This window comes from Macrobrachium rosenbergii, chromosome 12 (assembly GCF_040412425.1).
Source record: "Macrobrachium rosenbergii isolate ZJJX-2024 chromosome 12, ASM4041242v1, whole genome shotgun sequence".
In the NCBI taxonomy this organism is placed as follows: Eukaryota; Metazoa; Arthropoda; class Malacostraca; order Decapoda; family Palaemonidae; genus Macrobrachium; species Macrobrachium rosenbergii.
The window spans coordinates 17344025-17362784 of NC_089752.1; the positions used below are offsets into that span (position 1 = coordinate 17344025).

The window sequence follows — 18760 nt, forward strand, 5'->3', positions numbered from 1 at the left end:
ATTCGCGGAAAATTCGCCCATTCGTGGTATTTTTCACTGAGAAATATTCACTAATTATTGTATTTTCATGTCATTTTCAAGACTAAATGCACTTTTTGTGATAAAACTATTAAAATACTCAGATATAAGCATTTTTAGAGGGTTTTTTTGTGTTTAAACTATCAAAATGGGCAGTTCTGAGTGTTTTTAGAGGGGTTTTAAGTATTCACGGATTTTAGCTATTCGCGGGCTAAATTTAAGCTGCAAGTTGTAGCTGAAGCTTAGAAAACAATGTCTGAGAAAACAGTGTTCAAGCTGCTAATGACTGTAAATTATCATGCATCGGCAACATGGATGAAACTTGACCGTAATGAAAATTGGAGAGAAAGTATTTTAATCAGAACTACTGAGCATGAAAGTACACATTACTGCTATTTTTATGCCAGTGAACGATATATACGTAAAGCTCGTATTATGATGAAATCAAGTGAAAATAACGAACGGAATCATGATTTTTTTTTACAAAAAACAAACACCCCCAAATGGCCAGTGTCATCTATTAACGAAAAAAATAGCCAAGTTAATTTCACAACAAGATGTATTTAAGTTATATTTCGAATTAAAAACACTTCGTATAACGAAAAATAACAGTGCCCCATATAAATAAAGTATCTAGAGATTCATTTATGCTAACTAGAAGCAAGAAAAGTGCTCTGAACTGAGTTAAATAGTGAAACAAACTTACCGTGTAATCGATTTCCAAACCAAAACATTGATCACTATGATCGCAATTTATAATACAAAAGCAATATAAGAATATATACAATATATTATTGGATACAGTGAATTAAGGCATAACATTTTAAAAGATACATGGAAAAGATGCATGTTCGTTTATGTTAACGTTTGTATAATACGATATGTTAACGTAGAGTACAGTATAATGTAGAGTAGGCTACTGTATATGTATACGATATACTGTAGTGTAGGCTAAGCTAATTCTTGTTTGTAATTCAGTTTCTCTTTGTACTGAATTATCATAAGTCACTGCATGAACCTCCAGAATTAGCTGATATTAATAATTACTATACTGTGTATGTATAAAGTATACTTTATAGTGTAGGGTAGGCTTCTACATATGTATACATGGTACCAAATACCCTAGTGTAGGCTAGGTTATATTCGAGATATGTTTTTTCCAACAAATGATGGGTTTTTGTGGAACCTGACCCATCGTAAGTGGGATGAAACCTGTTTAAGCAATTTTAGTTTTTTTTTTTGTGTTTGAACTATCAAAATAGGCAGTTCTGAGTGTCTTTAGAAGGGTTCTAAGTATTCACTGGTTTTAGCTATTCGCCAGGGGGGGCGGTTGTGGTATGCATCCCCCACAAATACAAGGTTTACTCTTATTTTTTTCTTTCCGGGGAACGTGTCATAGGTAGACACAATAATGATTTAATATATTGAAAAAGAAATATCTCTTTTCCAAGACGTGACTGCTTCCTGTGTTTGCTCACCAGTCAGTTACTGTTGTCAGTGTGTTGTGGACAATTAACGATTCAATGAAAACCCTTTCTTGTGGAAACGACACCATGTGGTATCTCATGCCATGCCTTTGTAACATGGTGCAATATTCGATCCACATTGCATCAGAAAATTTCTTCTGGATGCTTGTATGTTGTGACCGGAAATGGGCGGTTATTAGGAACCAATCATTGTGCAGAAAATCAAAAAGCTCCTTATATGGGAATGATGATTGTCTGTCATCATTAGCTCTGCCCATACAGTAGTATACAAGCTTCGAGAAGAGACTTCCCAAGACAGAGATATAGACAGACAGAGAGACAGAAAGGGCACTCAGAGGTCGGACAAAGCAAGGTTCCGACGGGAGTATCCCCTTCAGATGACTCTTACTCTTCTCCACAAAATCTTTTCCTGCCCAAAACTAAGAGAAGCAGCCAGCCCTTCCTGCTTGTGATGAGAAGTCCCTAAGCCCTCCATGTTCGAGACGAGGTGAAGCACAGAGCCTACATACCAGTGACGAAGAAAAGTAGTCAGCCCTTCCTGCCTGTGACAAGATGAAGTAGTCAGCCCTTCCTGCCTGTAGTGAGGACGAGTTGCCAGCCCTTCCTGCCTTCCATTCGCACAATTTCCGGATTCTTGGAGAAACAGCATTTGCTGCCTCATCCTGGAGACATCCCTTTTGTGACGTCTACGAGCCCGTGGTCATCGTACCAGCAACATTGCTGCTGAGTTCCCAGCCACCCTTCTGTGACGTTTTCAAGCCCGAGGTCATTGTACCAACAACATCTCTGTTGAGTTCCCAGCTACCCTTCTGTGATGTCTTCAAGCCCGAGGTCATCACACCAGCACCATCTCTTCAGCTGAAACCCCAGCCATGAAAGGATAACTCACCAAGTCACTATTTAAAGTATTAAGATTGCTCTACCTTTCAGCCTGTTCCCCCTAACTTTAGCTGCTTAGACTTGTTTTGTTTAGCATTACGTTTGAATGAGAGCAAAGGGAAAACAACATTTCGTTATCTTTTGTAAATAAGGTCGTGAATAAATGTGTTGTAGTGTTGTGAGTTTCTTTTTATATTCATTTCCCATATTTTTATTGCTGGTGTTGAAACATTATTGTTTAGAGTTTGAAAGAACCTGGAATGATTCTTGGATCGTGACAAGGAGCAGGAAGTTAGAAAAGCATTAGACATGGAAGTAGTAAGATGGAGACCTGTAGGAGGCCCAGGAAATCATGGAAGAAAGTGGTGGATGGAGACAGAAACCTGATTGTAATTTAGGATGAAATAACACCAGACAGGAGGTGGAGAGAAGACATTTCATGTCTAACCCCATGAGTGGGTGGGCTGGCATTATGTTTATGATGAAGTTTTAGCTCCTTAGTGCCATTTATTCATGTTGATTTTTGCCATGTAAGTGTCTGTAATAATAATCTTAGATTATACTGTGTTGCCAAAGCATTGAGGAAGGTAACATCATTAAGGATAGCTTAGGTGTTTTTTATGTAAAGTTTTTCTGTTAATATTTTGCAGGCAGGGCAGGCAGTACTGGAGGGGAAGTTGAAGAATTAAAGAGGAACCATCATGGTAAGATTACCTGTGGCTTTTTATAGTTATTATCATAAGTAAGTGTTCTGATTGATGGCTCATGTTCATTATGCATACTGTTCCAATAATTGTAAGCATTTCTTGCATTTTTTACCTGGTTTAAACATTCATATTTATTTGAACAAGAATTAATCACTACATATTTTGAAATAGCATTCAGATCCAGTGTAACATGAAGGCACATATTTTTACATAATGTGGTACTCATCATATAAATGAATGTAGGCTGCAAGATTAAGTCTACCCTTAGGTTTGAAACATTTTCAGTCTGTATAGACATGTATTTAATAGTGAAAAGCATAGTGGACATAGAACACATGAGACTGTCCAAAGAAATATTTGACAATGAAGTAGATCACATTAAGGGCAGACTAAATAAGATTAATTTAAAGGAAAAGTTTCCTCTGGTGTCTTCCAGCTGAGCTCTCCAACTACTTAATTTTACTGTGCTCCTGTTTATATTTGAGTAGAAATACTTCTTGGGAGCCTTATGAGAGTCTTAAAATGTTATTCTTTGGTCTCCATAATAATGATCAAGGAAAAAAGTGATGGAGAACATAAGTAATGCATACAATATGGTGTTTGTTTTGAATTAGACAACATTGGAAATTAAAATAAAACCTTGTATCTAGAAACTGTGTATCTGGAAGGGTCACTTTTCTAAAAGTGAATGATATTAAAAAAACAAAATTTATATCCAAAACTTAACCCAAATTCCTGATTCTGTCATTCAGCTAAGAAATGAAGGAGTGTAATAAAATACAGTACTAGTTTTACATTAATCAATAAAATTTTTTCTCTATAAACCTTCATATTCACAACAAACTCATAATTTATGTTAGCCTGCATTCATGGTCTTCCACAAATCCTGCACACTGATTCACGCATTAAAAGATGACCTTCTGCTGGCAGAATGGCTACTTTTCACATGTGCTCCCCAGGATTCAGGCACAAGTGACCCCTTGCTTCTTGTGTGTCTAGCATGCTGTCAGTAAGTTTTAGAATCCAAGTCTAGATTATTTTGTTAAGCATATTTCTCTTTAATCATCCATTCAATTATTCCTGTGCTATATTAACATTTTGTGAGTCTTTAGGAATCACTGACTTCAAGTCTAAGGTTGATTTCACAGTAAACTGCCTTTGTTTGACCCTCACACTGTTCCCAGCTCTCCACCCTTATTCATTTTTTAATCCTAGCAAAGTACGCGCTTTAAATTTGCAATTACTGTGCCACTCCTTAAATTTTTTCAGTTTAATGTCATTTGAATATCAGTTAATTCCAGTTTATTGCTTATGTGTTTACCACTTATGAATGTTTATTGCATTCAATTTATTAAGGAGTAAGTATTAATTTCTTGCTCTGTCTCTTGATTTATTTTATGCTTAGTCTAGCAGTAGAAGGCTGTGGCATTCAGTTAACCTAACATTGTATGGGTGTCAGAAATGAGTATTTTTGATTTTTAGACTTAAATTTGTATTACAGTATTTCTTATTTAATTTTGTCATGTTATAATTGTTATATTGTGCCGTGGTAGTTATTGCTTGTCAACTACCATAATAGCAAGTCATTGATTTGAGTTCCTGTTAAATACTGTTGTATTTGCTCTTATTCCTTTGCCAAGAGTAAATGACCTTGTTCTCTTAGAATGTATTTGTATTTGTTTGTTTACCTTAGAATGTACTTGTATTTTTTCACCTTATTTAATATTTTAGTTTAATGGTGTTATGAACAAAATAACCTATATTCTTTTGTAGGAAAAATGTACAGGTCGACCATCACTAATCTGGCAATCGTTAACCCAGTTTCATCACTAATCCAGCACTAATTCCTGGGTCCCTGCACCAACCAGCCGCTACTGTTTGTTGGCGCTACTTGTTGCTGTATGTACCCTATGTACACTATTGTATTTATCTTTTGGGTTGTAAAAATAAAAAAATGAGAAAGTACAGTAAAAATAAAAATGAAAATAGTGTAAATTATAGATTAAAAAATCATAAGCATAACACGAAATAAATCGAGCTGTAGCAGCTCTCCGATGCCAGCAAATGAGTTTATACATTCATACGTACCCTACGCAGAAGAACGTTTATCTTTGAGTTGTAAAAACAAAAAATGAGAAAATACAGTAAAAATATAAATGAGAGTAGCGTAAAATATAAATTTAAAAAAATCATAAGTGTAACATGAACCAAAAACAAGCTGTAGCAAGTTCTCCGCTGTCAGAGTGTGAGTTTGTGTTTTTGTACATACCCTACGCACATGATTGTATCAATCTTTTGGGTTGTAAAAGTAATAAATGAGAAAATACAGTAAGAATATAAATGAAATTAGTACAAAATATAAATTTTAAAAATCATAAGCATAACCACATGAACCAAAACAAGCTGCAGCAAGTTCTTCAATGCCAGGAAATGAGTTTGTGCATTCATATATATCTTACACACACGGTTCCATTTATCTTTTGGGTTGTTAAAAATGAAAAGTGAGAAAATACAGTAAAAATATGAGAAGAGCATAAAATATAGATAAGAAAATCATAAGCATAACACAAACCAAAACAAGCAATAGCAAGTTCTCCTATGACAGCAAATAAGTTTGTGAGTTTGTACATATCTCAGCACACGATTGCATTTATATCTTTTGGGTTGTAAAGATGAGAAATGAGAAAATACAGTAAAAATATAAATGAGAATAGCATAAAAATAAAAAAATTCAAAGATGAAGAAGATGGGAATCCTGACAACCCTTCAGCTCAAGATGTAAATGTGCTTAGTTGCCAATTCCAGCTCTGGAAGCGTCAGTTATGAACTTTCTTGTGTAAGTCGGCAGAATTACCTACACCATTTATATTGCCAGTGCTTCAGTAAAATTTCACTTAGTTTTTATTTAATGCTCCTTTTTTCCTTATTAACCCTTAAACGCCGACTGGACGTATCGTACGTCGACTAAAATTGTCTGTTGGGTGCCGAGTGGACGTACTGTACGTAGACTACAAAAAATTTCAACCTTTGGTCAACTTTGACTTGACCGAAATGGTCGAAAAACGTTTAAGGGTTAACGAACTTATACTGATTTCCAGGGTATTTTAAAAGTAGGGTGAGGTGGTTAACTGTTGGGTTATGTGTATTCTAACCTAACCACTCTGTAAGCCAACAAAATCACTAATCGGGCACCCTGCAGGTCCCAGTGGTGCCGGATTAGTGGTGGTCGACTTGTATAAAAATATATAGTGGTTTATTTTTAAGGATATGTATTTTATTCTGCAAACTTTAATAGTTAAAGTTCCAGGTATGTTAAGTAAATGTTACAACATTCTGAATACAGGTAGTCCCCGGTTAATGGTGATCCGGTTTTACGGGGCTTGTCTAGCGACGAAAATCGCAATTTCCGCTTATTGGCGCCGATAATTGGGTATTGGCACCTATACATACCTAATAGAGGCGTTGATAACTGAAAATTGGCGCTTTTCGGTGCTAATAAGCCCCGAAAATCACCGAAAAAGCGCCGAAAATCGCCAATTTTCGGTTAGTGGCGATTTTCGGTTATCATCACACCCCCAGAACGGAACCCCCGCCGATAACCGAGAACTGTCTGTACTGTGTTGTACATTTTGTAAATGATGTGTCTAGTGGAGGACCATGTCTTGAGTATAGAAGACGGGATCAGGATGATATTCTAATCTATGTAGTGTTTACTAGTCCTGGCTGGCTCTGCAATATTGGAGCGTTCCCTTGCAGGTAATCCTAGATGTTTTCTCTGCATCCACAGCCTTTTGAGACTAGTTGACAGTCAGCCATATTGTAAGCAAATGCACAGGAGTAGAGGCAAGAAAGCTGTCCCTTTCAAATGGTTGGTTAGCAGGGATACAACTTGAGGTAACCAAACCAAACTTGCCACCCTTCTCCTGTTAGGTAGTAAGAGGTTTATCTTTTTTACTGGGCAGATCAAAATGTGTGTCCATGCTGTTCCTATCAGCTGGTCATCCCAGGAAGTGCTACCAAGAGGTGTCTTCACTTGGGCTTAGGCAAGTCAATTTGGAGGCATCCACTTAGGTACTGGATAGGAGTAGTATGCAGTTAACTTTTGTCAGCTTATTTGGGATCCTTCCATTTTCTGTTGCTTAAGGAAATCCTGGTGTTAATTTTTCCTGCTGTAATATGGAGGTGGAAATTTCTGGAATCTTCCTGAGGGAGGTGACTCACACTTTACCGGTACTCAGCCTATTGGATCCCAAGTAAAATTAGATTCTTGAGACCTGGCAGTTGAAGGTATCTTACTCTGTTTCCATGATGACATCCTTCAAGATGTGACAAATCAGGAATTATTTACCTTTTTTGTATTGGTGAGAATGGTCATTTGTCATGATTTTGTTACCATGATCATTTTCTGAATTAACAATTACGAACTTGTTAGTTTTATATCTTTTTATGGTTTATACCTTACATTATATGTCTCTGTTCACCTTAGAACCTTGGGTTCTTTTCAAATCTCAGTGCCTTGACCTTTATGATGAAGTCTTGGTTCCTTTCTAATCTCCGTGCCTTGACCTTTATGATGAAGTCTAGGTTCCTTTGAGGTAATTATAGGGGTTTCCTTCTTGTGGTTCCTCTGACCTAAATTGTGATTCAGGCTAATATAATGATGAATTTTTTGTTAAAAATAAGTAATTTAAGAAGAATAATTTTTTCAATGGAAAACTCTGATGTACTGAAACTGTCCAGCCTCCCAACCCACTGATTGCTTGCAACTGTGGCACATACTAATCGCAAAGTGAATTTTCTATCCACCTGGAACCCAGGAGCCTCAGGATTGCATATGTGGTTTGGGCTGTCTGTTATCAGTTTATCTTTTAAATTTGGAATCAAGTGTATATGATTTGTTGAAGACCACAGATAAGAGCTAATGTAAGTCATAGGTTTGTATTGGAAAAATTATTTTGGTTTAAATAAAACTGTATTTTGTATTAATGATATACAGTTTGTGATTTAGTGTCTAGTATGGTTGAAAGTTTACAGTTTTAAAAGATAAGGTTGAGAAACAGCCTGTGAAAAGCGATTCTGAACCTCTGGTAAATAAGAGTATCCCATTAGTAAACATGGAAAACATTTTATTAATGAATGAGGCTTTTTTTTTTTTATTTCACCTAGCTAAGACATGTACACTTACAAAGAAAAGGGATTATTTGAAAGGTTTAACAGCAAGATGTTGCAACTTATGGATTTAGTGCGTTGGGAAAATTGTATCGGGAATGAGAAAATTGCTGAGAGATGTGGTACCCAGAGGCTAGAAAAAGATTGATCTTAAAGTTAAAAATTTTATAAGTGACACTAGATTGGGTGAGGAGTTATTTTTGAAGTTGGTATATTTACTAAGGGATTCAGAGCCGATAAAACACTGTTTTTCAGCTACAACTTTTACCAAAAGCAATGGATAAAGGTGAAAGTTGGCAAATGTATATTTATAACCTACTAATTTTGCAGTATTATATTTAGTACTAAGTTTGATAGTTTTAATATTTATAAAGTAAAATGAAGTCGCCGATGCCGTAACTGAGAAAATCACAGAGAAGGATCCTAAAACAATTCATTAAGTAAAAGCAATATGATGTAATGAGGCTCTGCCCATCCACCAGGTAGTCGGTGAATGGATATGCTTACAGTGTAGGCTTCAACAAATTCGATAGGATATGGAATTGTCCCCGTGGTTGCAAGACTGCATTTGTGCTACAGCTCGCCACTTTGTATACTAGCAAGAAGACCCGTGGCAAGATTTACTATAGCTTGAATAGATAATTATTTCTATAGTGGGTAATAGTTTTTGGCCACGCCAGAAGTGTGGGCAGGAGCTGCTGTTAGACAATCCAGACCTCTTCCTCGAGAGTGACAATGAAGACATTTTGTAATTATGTATAGTGTTAGAAGTTTTATTTGTATATCTAAACATATTTATTAAAACACAAAGATTATAACAATATGTTAGTCATTCAAGCTGACTCCAATATATCTTCCTTTCCATGCATATCAATATAAATTGTGTTACATTTGATTGATATTTAGTAGGTAAATAATAGCTTGCCCTCAAAATCTTGACTCCTACCATTACCTTTCATTTGCAGCGAGTAGGATATACGAGCACTGTTTAGGGTTCTTTTTGATATAAATAAAAAAAAAAAAAAATATGATAGGTTACATTAACTGAAATAAAGCAATGGCATTGGCCTTTACACTCTAACAATTGAGGAAATGAGGTATCATTGCTTTTTCATTTAATTCTACTTCTAGTGACCGCTCCTGACTTGCTGCAAATAGAAGGCTATAGTGACGAAACCTGAGGTAAAACCAAACAGATGGTCTTTTTGTATTCCTGCCGTGAATAGATGTAGATCTAACAAATGAACTATAGACTGGTTCAGTATGTGGATGAATTACATACATTGAATTATTTGTAAAGTAGAAACAATATGAATGTGAAGAAAATGGAAGAATTCCAAGCTAACAACTTAAGTCTCATCAACTGCTTTGGAAGTTGCGATGAAACCTCCACAAAATAATAATAATAATAATAATAGTAAAATTATTGAGAATGCGTGCCATCATTGATATTGCTGAAACCTAGGATGGGTACTAATATTAGCTAGTGAATATGTCATCAGCAAGTGGGCAGAGCCACAGTGAAGAGACGTTTTCCCCATATGTAAACTTCGCTTCACTGTGGGTGGAGCCTCATGACGTCATAGGTTAATGCCATTGTTGTGTTCAAAACCCTTACCTGTGATTTTGATGGCTCTGGCATAGGAAACACACTTTTACTATGATAAGTACCAGAATTATTGAACTTAGGTACTAAATATTACTTGCAAAAATTAGGTAGGGATATAAATTATACACTTGCCAACTTTCGCCTTTATCCGATGCTTTGATAAAAAGGTATTGCCAAAAAAATGTGTTTCATCGCCTCTGAATCCCTTAGTAGGCTAAGTTAATAAGTGTAGCTTGCTTTTGTAGTGATCTCTGGATTTTTTGTATTTTTATATAAAATAGCTATTGTTGTATTATGCTGGCTCTCCAAAAACAGAATGGCTCACATGATTCTTGGCTTATTTAAAAACATAATGTCACAACTGTCATCTAGGCTAGGCATACTTTGTTTCTTTTCTAGTAACAACCAATTTTACCCTAGTACATTACGTAAAACACTAAGTAATTATCACAGTGCAACAGAAGCAATTCTTTATTATCACATATTTCTGCATATTTCCGCGCATAAGACGACCTTTAACTCCTAAAATTCACCCCTATAAATTGGGGGTCGTCATGTACTACCATTCTGAAAATCAAACCTTGAGTTCTAAGTTATGTTTATTGGTAGGCTAGCCTCAGCCTTGGTGCAACAATCACTGACATACATGAAAAGATTCATATTATGAAATAAACTGATAATAAAGGTCATAAAACCATTTTTACCTTATATATTATTGGCATATCTTCACAACAAATAGCCTATTCGAGGAACAATTGCATATCAATGAAATCAGCATTTATCTATGTGAGTCTAGCTGAGAAAATTTAAACATTGAGTTATGGTTGCACTTACAGCAACTTTTATCTTTTGGTAACCTTTCAGAAATTTTAGTTAATGGTAGTGCAATTAACGGAAGTAATAACATTTAGGATAACACAATATTAATTTTTCATTAAAAATATTATCATTTTGGTGGTAAATAACATTCTTTTGGGTTACATACAACCTTTAATTTTCAATAAAATTCATACAAACGATAATTATGTTCGATAGTTATCGTACATTATCATATTGTTGGTAGGGGTTGTTTGTGATTGGCAATGAAACGTAAACAAAACAATGGTTTCCCTTTTAGGCGACGTGTGTAGGAAAAACAGGATATAAAATGGGCTTTGTTATTTTGTTTCTGAATTTCTAAGGATACAGTAAGTAAAACGGCATTTGTTCATCTTTACTTAACCAGTATCTTGTAAGGTACCTGTTGTTGCAAAAGCTAGCCTATACACAGATGGTTTTTTAATTTAGCAGTCATCTTATACTACAGATATGAGATAAATTCATGAAAATTTGCCATAATTTTTGACCTCGTCTTATCTAAAGGTTGTCTTATACATGGAAATATATGGTAAATTAAGTTGATAGCAAAAAATCATGAAGTTTACATGACACCAAAAGAGAAAAGCACTGCAAAATTGAATTCTGCAGAACCAAGGATTAAAGATGGTAACTACAGTGCTTACAGTGCTTAGAAGATAAGAGAAATTTATGATGTATAAAATATAAGTGGGGAATATAGAAACTGTAAAGTTAAAGGATTGCATGGATCATCTCATTCTCTGATAACATGGTGTCCTGGCTCTTTGCCCTCGATCTAGACCTCATTGTCACCCTCATAGATGTCTCCAGCATGGTCAAAAGTGGCCAAAAGTCACTGGACTCAAAGCCAGAGAAGTCTTGTGCCTCCAGGTTGCCAACAGCTTCTGCCTTGTGTTGCTTAGCATTTTCTTTCTGAGGGAGTTCCAAGCTTTTGGTCAGTTGAATAGAGCTGGTCAGAGGTTGCAGCTGTTCAAACTTTTGTCTGTTCTCTTACCTCGGGCATATTTCTCTTCTTCCCTTTCATCCTATAGGATCACCATCATCTGAAAGAGGAATTTTGCCCAGTATACTGCCTTGATGCCTTTGATGGCACAATGCAAGAGAATGTCAAATCAAATAATAAAAAGGCTTTTTAACAGCTTAGATCAAATCTTTATCAATAGGCTGAATCAAGGTCATGATGTTCTTCAGCAGAAACTTTCGCTGAATTGTGTCACTTTAACGTAGTCTTCGATAATTTCTGTATACTTGACCAGCTTGCCTTTTAAAATTTAGTGCATAGCTGACTTCTGCATCAGTTGTGGGGAAGTCTTTGAAATCCTTGATTACCACATTGAATAGTACTGTGTTAGCTTTATGGTGTTAAAAGCATCTTTAATAAGCCCAGCTGTTTCTGCAAATGTGAAATTCTTCCACATGACTATAATATCACAGTCAGGTTTTATCATCAAGGACAGCACAAATCTTCCAGAGGTGAAATGCGTGTAAGTTGTCTAAATGCATATGATGGTGCTCTGATCAAGTGGTTACAGCAGTGACATTGTGGAAGGAGGCAGGAATATCACTTCCAAGTTTTCGTTATTAAAGCAGAAAGATTGGAGATGGGTGGAAGCATTTTTGTTAATGTGGGGGACCTTGCATGGCTGCTTTTTATCTTCAGGATTTGCTCTCATGTCAGGGATAAATCACCTGTAGGGCCATTCCAAGAACAGCATGGCTGTCACTCCCTCTGGGAGGTAGGTATGGCTGGAGATCTTGTTTTCAGAACATCCATATTCCATCATGATTGAATAATTCTTGTGTAAGGCAGTTTTTTTTTTTTTAGGTGGTCTGAAAACAGTGATGCTGCATTGGTACTTGCTAATATCAGTTCTTATATGGTAATCAAATTTTCAGTCTATAACGCTAAACATTGCTAGCCAGCCATCCCTTACAAGCTTTGAGCTCCTCTCACACTCTTAACTCTGTCTCAATGTTATTCATAAAGGTTAGGTTGCTTTTTCAAGCAAAATTTCTACCAGCAGGTATATTATTTTGTTACTTATCCTCAAGTCTCCAGCTTTTTTGTTTATTGTTTGAATGCTCTTTGAGGCATGTTTTTAATTGAAAATGGTCTGCACAGCATATTTATATTAGGAATGAGCCATGCTGCAAAAGCACTTCACGTACACATACAAGTGCTGGACAAAGACTCACAAGTGCTGGACAAAGACTCACACTATGAAGAGTTGCTGGCATTTGAAAGGCAACATCACCTTACATGATATGCCCATAAATAACTTCATTCACCTGGATTCCATGTAGTGGTTGGGGAATGGAAAATTCAGGTTTTGCTTTTTCATAATGACTGAGAATGGACTTTTATATATGTTTTCAGATCTGAGTGAAAGATCATGCATAAGTCATGGGCCAACTTTCCTTTAGATAGCATATAAGTTTAGGAATGATTAATCTCTATAGATTAATATTTCTGTATAGATTAATATTAACACTTGAATTGATTATTAATCAGAAGGGAAGACATTTACTATTTGATAGTAGCACCAATTGTGTTGTTTTCTTATTTACACATGTAAGGAATGTTTACTTAGTTTAATGCATTCTTGTCAGCTAGGAGCTGCATTGTTTTGTTTTTACACAAGTAAATGTTCTTTTCTTTTTAGAGAAAAAAGTGAAAGACAAAGAGGCCAAGAAACGTGAATACACAGGTATGTATATCACATAAGAGTTAAATTTTGCTATTTATATAAAGTTTTCTTATGTTTTAGATATTAGATGTGTGGTTACTGTTATATTAAAACTGATCTTTACAGTTGACAAATTATCATTAAGAAATAATTATAGGGCCCCTCTGTAACTGATCTCACAGTATTGGAGCCTACCACAGCTATAAGAGTGATTATATTTCTCTACCTTAAAGTAAATTTGCTTGGTCCAGTCAAATGATAGCTTTTTTTTGCCATATGGAGTGGACTGTTTTAGTTCCAGTAGAAATGACTACATTCAGTGGACTATGATAAAATTGTGCTTGGTACAATCACCCTACTTCAGGACAAATCAATGGTGTTTGCAATTTTGGCAATGTACCTGATTATAGTTCTAGCTGATGGTTTGTCATAATTGAGGCCAAAGTCTGTTAGCTTTTGGCTCCTGACTATTTTTCCTTAGTAAATGAAAATTGCAGATAATCAGCATATTCTCTATGCTACAATTGAAAAATTGTGCGTAGTCGCATGTTCCCTGGAAAAATGTTTGAAATTAGGGATGGTACATTTTTAAATATATCTGAAATAAATGCTTACCCCCTATCTCGTGAAGAGATGGAGGCAGACTCGCTTGTTTTGGTCCTTAGGAAAACTGAAAATTTAGATGTACAATCAACCTTGGTTTGATTATTATTCAACAGAGAAAAAGGTGAAAGAATTTAATGAACTAATCATCCATGTTGTTAATCATAACATCAGAGAGAAGAGTCAAAGTAAAAATATTGAATTTTTATAAGTAACTAAGTAATTGCATAGCTATAGTTTCTAACTAGTACAGCAGCTAAAATTTGAAAGCTTGCAGTAGCAGTAGCAATTCTTTTGTTTTGGTGTAGGTAACTGGTCCTGCCCACTTTCGGGAAAGAGAGGAACAATTTGGCAAAGAACCTCAATTTGTTCTTGCCAGCTGATGACAAAGGTTGTTAGTTCTCAGCTAAATGTGGAAATTCATTTCTTAACTGGTTGTTAGTTGAGACAAAATTGGTGAAGTGTATTTAGTTTTGGTAGCCTTTTGGCAGCCTTTTGGCAATTAGTCAGTGACAGGTTTTTTTAAAAGACCGGAGTTTTCATGTTTTTGACTGTTTTTTCAAGATTTAGACTTAATTTTCCTGATGTAAGACTTTTGGTAACCAACTTGCTGTACAATGTCTGATGCAAGTATGTCTTCCACTCGTTACTGCAGTAAAGGCTGCAATACGAGGTTGACTTCAGCAAAGTATGATTCGCATACCATTTGCACAAATTGCAGGGGTCAGATTTGTTCATTAATGTTATCATATGATAAATTTGTAGACTGGGATCCCAAACAGTGGAAAGTCTTAAGTTCTCATCTATCTAAATTTGAGAGGGATAAGAAGAGAAAAGCTTCAATTAGGAATGACAGTAAGGCTGCAGTTAGTCAGGAATCTGCTAAGTCTTATAGTAGTATTGATGTGCCTGTTGTATCTATGCCTGTATTGTCACCGATTCCCAGTTCTCCAGCTGTACCACCTGATCCTTTACCCAGCTCCCACACTTCTGACCCCAGTGCCATTGCCAACCTGGAGTCGAAATTCAATTGGAGGTTTGAATTGATAGGCAAAGGTCCCTGGCACACTCCCCTGAACCTGGGAGAAGCCATACCAGAGGCCCAAGGGAGGTCGGTGGGGTCTGCCCATGGGTAGTAGGCCCCTCAGTTGTTGGTGTAGTTAATTCCCAGGGTGTGACAGACAGCCAGTGGAAAGGCATCTTTTTGGAGGTGCATCGTCTTTCCTCAAGTTCAGAGGCTTCTGGCCCTGAAAACAGGTGCCAGTGGTGTTCCAGTGATAAACCTAGGCCATTGAAAAGGTCAGCAGTGGACGTATCCCGCACCCCTCAGGTGCCTTGTAAGAAGGTCAAGGATTCTTGCCCAGCGGCTCACGAGGAGCCTTCTTGCAGTTTTTGGGACAGCCCAGAACATCTCTCCCCAATGTGTCCAAATGTGAAACATCAAGTGTTGGCTCATAAACATTTGTCTTCAGTTCTCAGACACAACCGCTCTGATTTGCCTGTTAGTGCTGCAGTTTGTGCTCCCATTAGCGCCCAGTGTGTCAAAAACACCCGAGTGCCCAGTAGCGCCCTACTGCCCAGTCTCCTCTTCTAAGCGCTCGATGCCAGCTTTGGTTTTGGTGGCACCAACTTCCTGGCGCCAGACTTCAGCTTCTTCAGCCATGGATCCAGCATTAGCTCCCATCCAACAGCGATTGGATGATATCTTAGGTGTTTTGAAAAAGCCTCCTCTTACAGGTAAGTCGACTACGGACTTGTCATTATCTCCAGTGTATTCTGCGGAAGAGGAGTCAATAAGGATGTAGATGATGACTCTTCACCTTCTGCATATGCAGCGCTTCTGCATTTTTTGCTCTGAAGTTTTCCTGCTTTTTTCTCGATAGTGGCCCCATCCTCTCCTGCATCCACTTTCCTAATGAGCAGTCAACCTGTCGAGTCCTCCAGGTTGCCCAAGATGGTGCTCCCTACGTTGGCAAGGAAGGCACTGAGTGAAGTAGATGCTTGGCTCTCAGTTGAGAGTGAGCAAGGGAAGGCTTTGTTTAGTTTTCCCCCTGCCCGGCTTTCACATAGAAGGTATGCTTCTTATGCCATTGGAGAAGCTCCTTACCTGGGTGCCACTGCCTCCTCCCAGGGCAACTTCTCCAGGCTCATTGACTCCTCTTGGAGATCAGCTTTTTCTTTGGCTGAAGTTATGTATTCTGCAGCCGAGATTGACCATTTGCTTCGAAACCTGTTCAAGGTATTTGGAGTAGTCAGCTTCTTGGATTGGTTGGTGGGCACCTTATCATGGGAGATACAGGACTCCTCTGCCTTGCCTGTGGACTTCGTCTTGGACGCTCTTGGAGTCTTCTCTTGCACTGATAAAGCCGTCAGAGACAGTTCTAGGGAGTTAGCCTCTCATTTTGCTATGGGAGTGTTGAAGAAGAGTGAACTATGGTATTCATACACCACTAAAGATGTCACTTCAGCCCAGAAGTCGGTGCTCCTTTTCCCCCTCTTGTGAAGGATTGTTCCCACAGTCGACTGTTAATGACATTGTGTCGCACTTACATAAGAAGTCAACCCAGGACCTTTTGTCACAGTCCTCAAGACACCCAAGGGATCTTTCATCTTTCAGTGGGAAGTTGTCCTCGCCTCTGCAGCCTCATCCCTTTCGTGGTGGGAGAAAAGGTCTTTTTTTCAGACCTCGATTGAACATCTGCTGTACGTCTCGAGCCGTCAAGAAGTCCTCAACTAGGGCTTCATCAAGGAAATGCAGACCATGTCCTCCATGCCCCAGTAGGTCCCAGGCTCCATCTCTTTTGGGAGAAGTGGAGAGAGAAGGGAGCAGAGCAGTGGATTGAGCAAGTCCTCAAGGCGGGCTGCTCTCTTGTGTTCAGGGAAAAGTCTCCATTAGTCAGGAAGCCCATCATCTTGACTTCTTAGTCTGTAGGATCAGAGAGGTTTTCAGCCCTCTTGGAGGAAGTTTCAACTCTCCTCACCAACAGGACAGTAGAGATAGTGAAGATGTGAGCTCAGAGGGGTTCTACAATCATCTTTTTATAGTCCCCCAGGTCCTCAGGAGGATGGAGACCGGTCCTGGACGTCGGTGCTCTGAATGTCTTCGTTCAAAAAAGTTAAGTATACCTTAGTTTAACCAGACCAGAAGATAAAATTCAGAATGGAGACGAGTCACTCCATTCTTGCATCCATTTGTCAAGGAGACTGGTTGGTCTCAATGGAGATGCAAGATGCGTACTTCCACGTCCCCATACTACCGGATACGAGGAAGTACCTCAGATTCGTTTTCCAGGACTGGGTCTTCCAGTTTCGAGCTCTGTTTCGGACTATCAACTGCCCCTTAAGTTTTCACCTGCGTTCTTGCTCCCATTGCAGGGTGGCTCCAGCATCGCACTCTACCTAGATGATTGGCTCATACACTCCCCGATGAAGGAACAGTGCACGGAGGACCTTCGCAAGACCCTTCTTCTAGCCCAGGAGCTAGGCTTACTAAACAATCTTCAGAAATCCCAGCTGGCTCCATTTCAGGAGATAGTATATTTGGGGATGACATTGAAGTCTAGTTTTTCAGGCTTTTCTGTCCCTCAGGAGAGTGGAATCCTGTCTGTGGATGGTAGGTGAGTTTCTCGCTCTCCAAACCTGCTCTGCCAACAAATGGATGAGTCTCCTCGGAACTCTGGCATCCATAGAACAGTTTGTTTCTGGAGAGAGAGTCTCAGCCTTCCGGACTCACTAGTTGTGCTTAAACACACCCCTGGCTCCTCCCCCAAAGGCGGTACAATCCACTAAACTCTGCCTCTTAGGAGGAGTCACCAGGTGAAGTGCGAGTTGACACCTAACAGCTGTTCACATTTTGAAGTTGACACTGGACAGCTGCAGACCTGCTCTACTTTGCCTCCCACCCTGCTAATTTATTAGTTCAGGATTTCATTCTCGCACTAATAGTGCTCCTTTTCGCATCTGGAAGATGGCTAAGAAAATAGTAACTATTGCGGAGGTGCATAGATTGAGCAAGTCAAGCGAAAATGAAGAAGAAGCAACAATAACGCCGGGTCAGTCCAAGTGCACGTCGAGAAACGGACTTGTAAGGCGGACAGTGAAGAGGATATGTCCAATAAAGATATCGTAACTATGTTGCTACAACAAAATCAAACACTTATGGAGTTATTAAAGGAAAGGTAAGGTTTTTTAATGGTTTGTTTTGGAAATAGTCTACCGAGAGCAGCGGAACTAGACGAGTGACGTCACTTAGGCAAATGGCGGCCTCCTAGTAAAAAGTAAACAAACGCAACCGCGAGTTCAAAGTAGCACAGTAAACGTTAAAAATGCCATAATTTACTCAGGTCAGTATCAAACATTAGTTTTAGTCAGGGTGAGGAGATAACCTACCATAGCTTTAGTTAAAACGACGAGAATAGTTTTTATCTCGCCGAGACTGATTTATATCTACCGGCCTAACTTAGGCGAGCCAAATTTGCATAACTAGTACTCATAGGCTAAGCGGGAGTTATACTTCCCAAGTAGGTAGCCTATTTCACAAGATTTATAAATCATTAGCAGACGAACTAGCCTACCTAGCCTATACCAGGTTTATAAGTGAGAAGATACTGAAGGTCCTGAATTAACCTGGAGGGCTATCTGAGTCATGAACCTGAATGCCTGACTTCAGCCTTCTAGGTCCGCTGCTGTCCACATTTGATGCAGGTAACTTATCAAAAAATCTGGAAAACATTTACCTTGTGA

The 18760-nt window shown here is 38.1% G+C and overlaps 1 protein-coding gene across 1 annotated transcript in view; it reads left to right on the forward strand.

Annotated features, from left to right (window-relative positions):
• The window catches only part of LOC136844418 (regulation of nuclear pre-mRNA domain-containing protein 1A), an 88444-nt gene that overhangs the window by 28701 nt on the left and 40983 nt on the right, over positions 1–18760 (forward strand). The window contains exons 3-4 of the mRNA XM_067113591.1: positions 3035–3088; positions 13391–13435. Coding sequence (XP_066969692.1) covers positions 3035–3088; positions 13391–13435 — 99 coding nt within the window. The remainder of the gene's footprint in view (positions 1–3034; positions 3089–13390; positions 13436–18760) is intronic.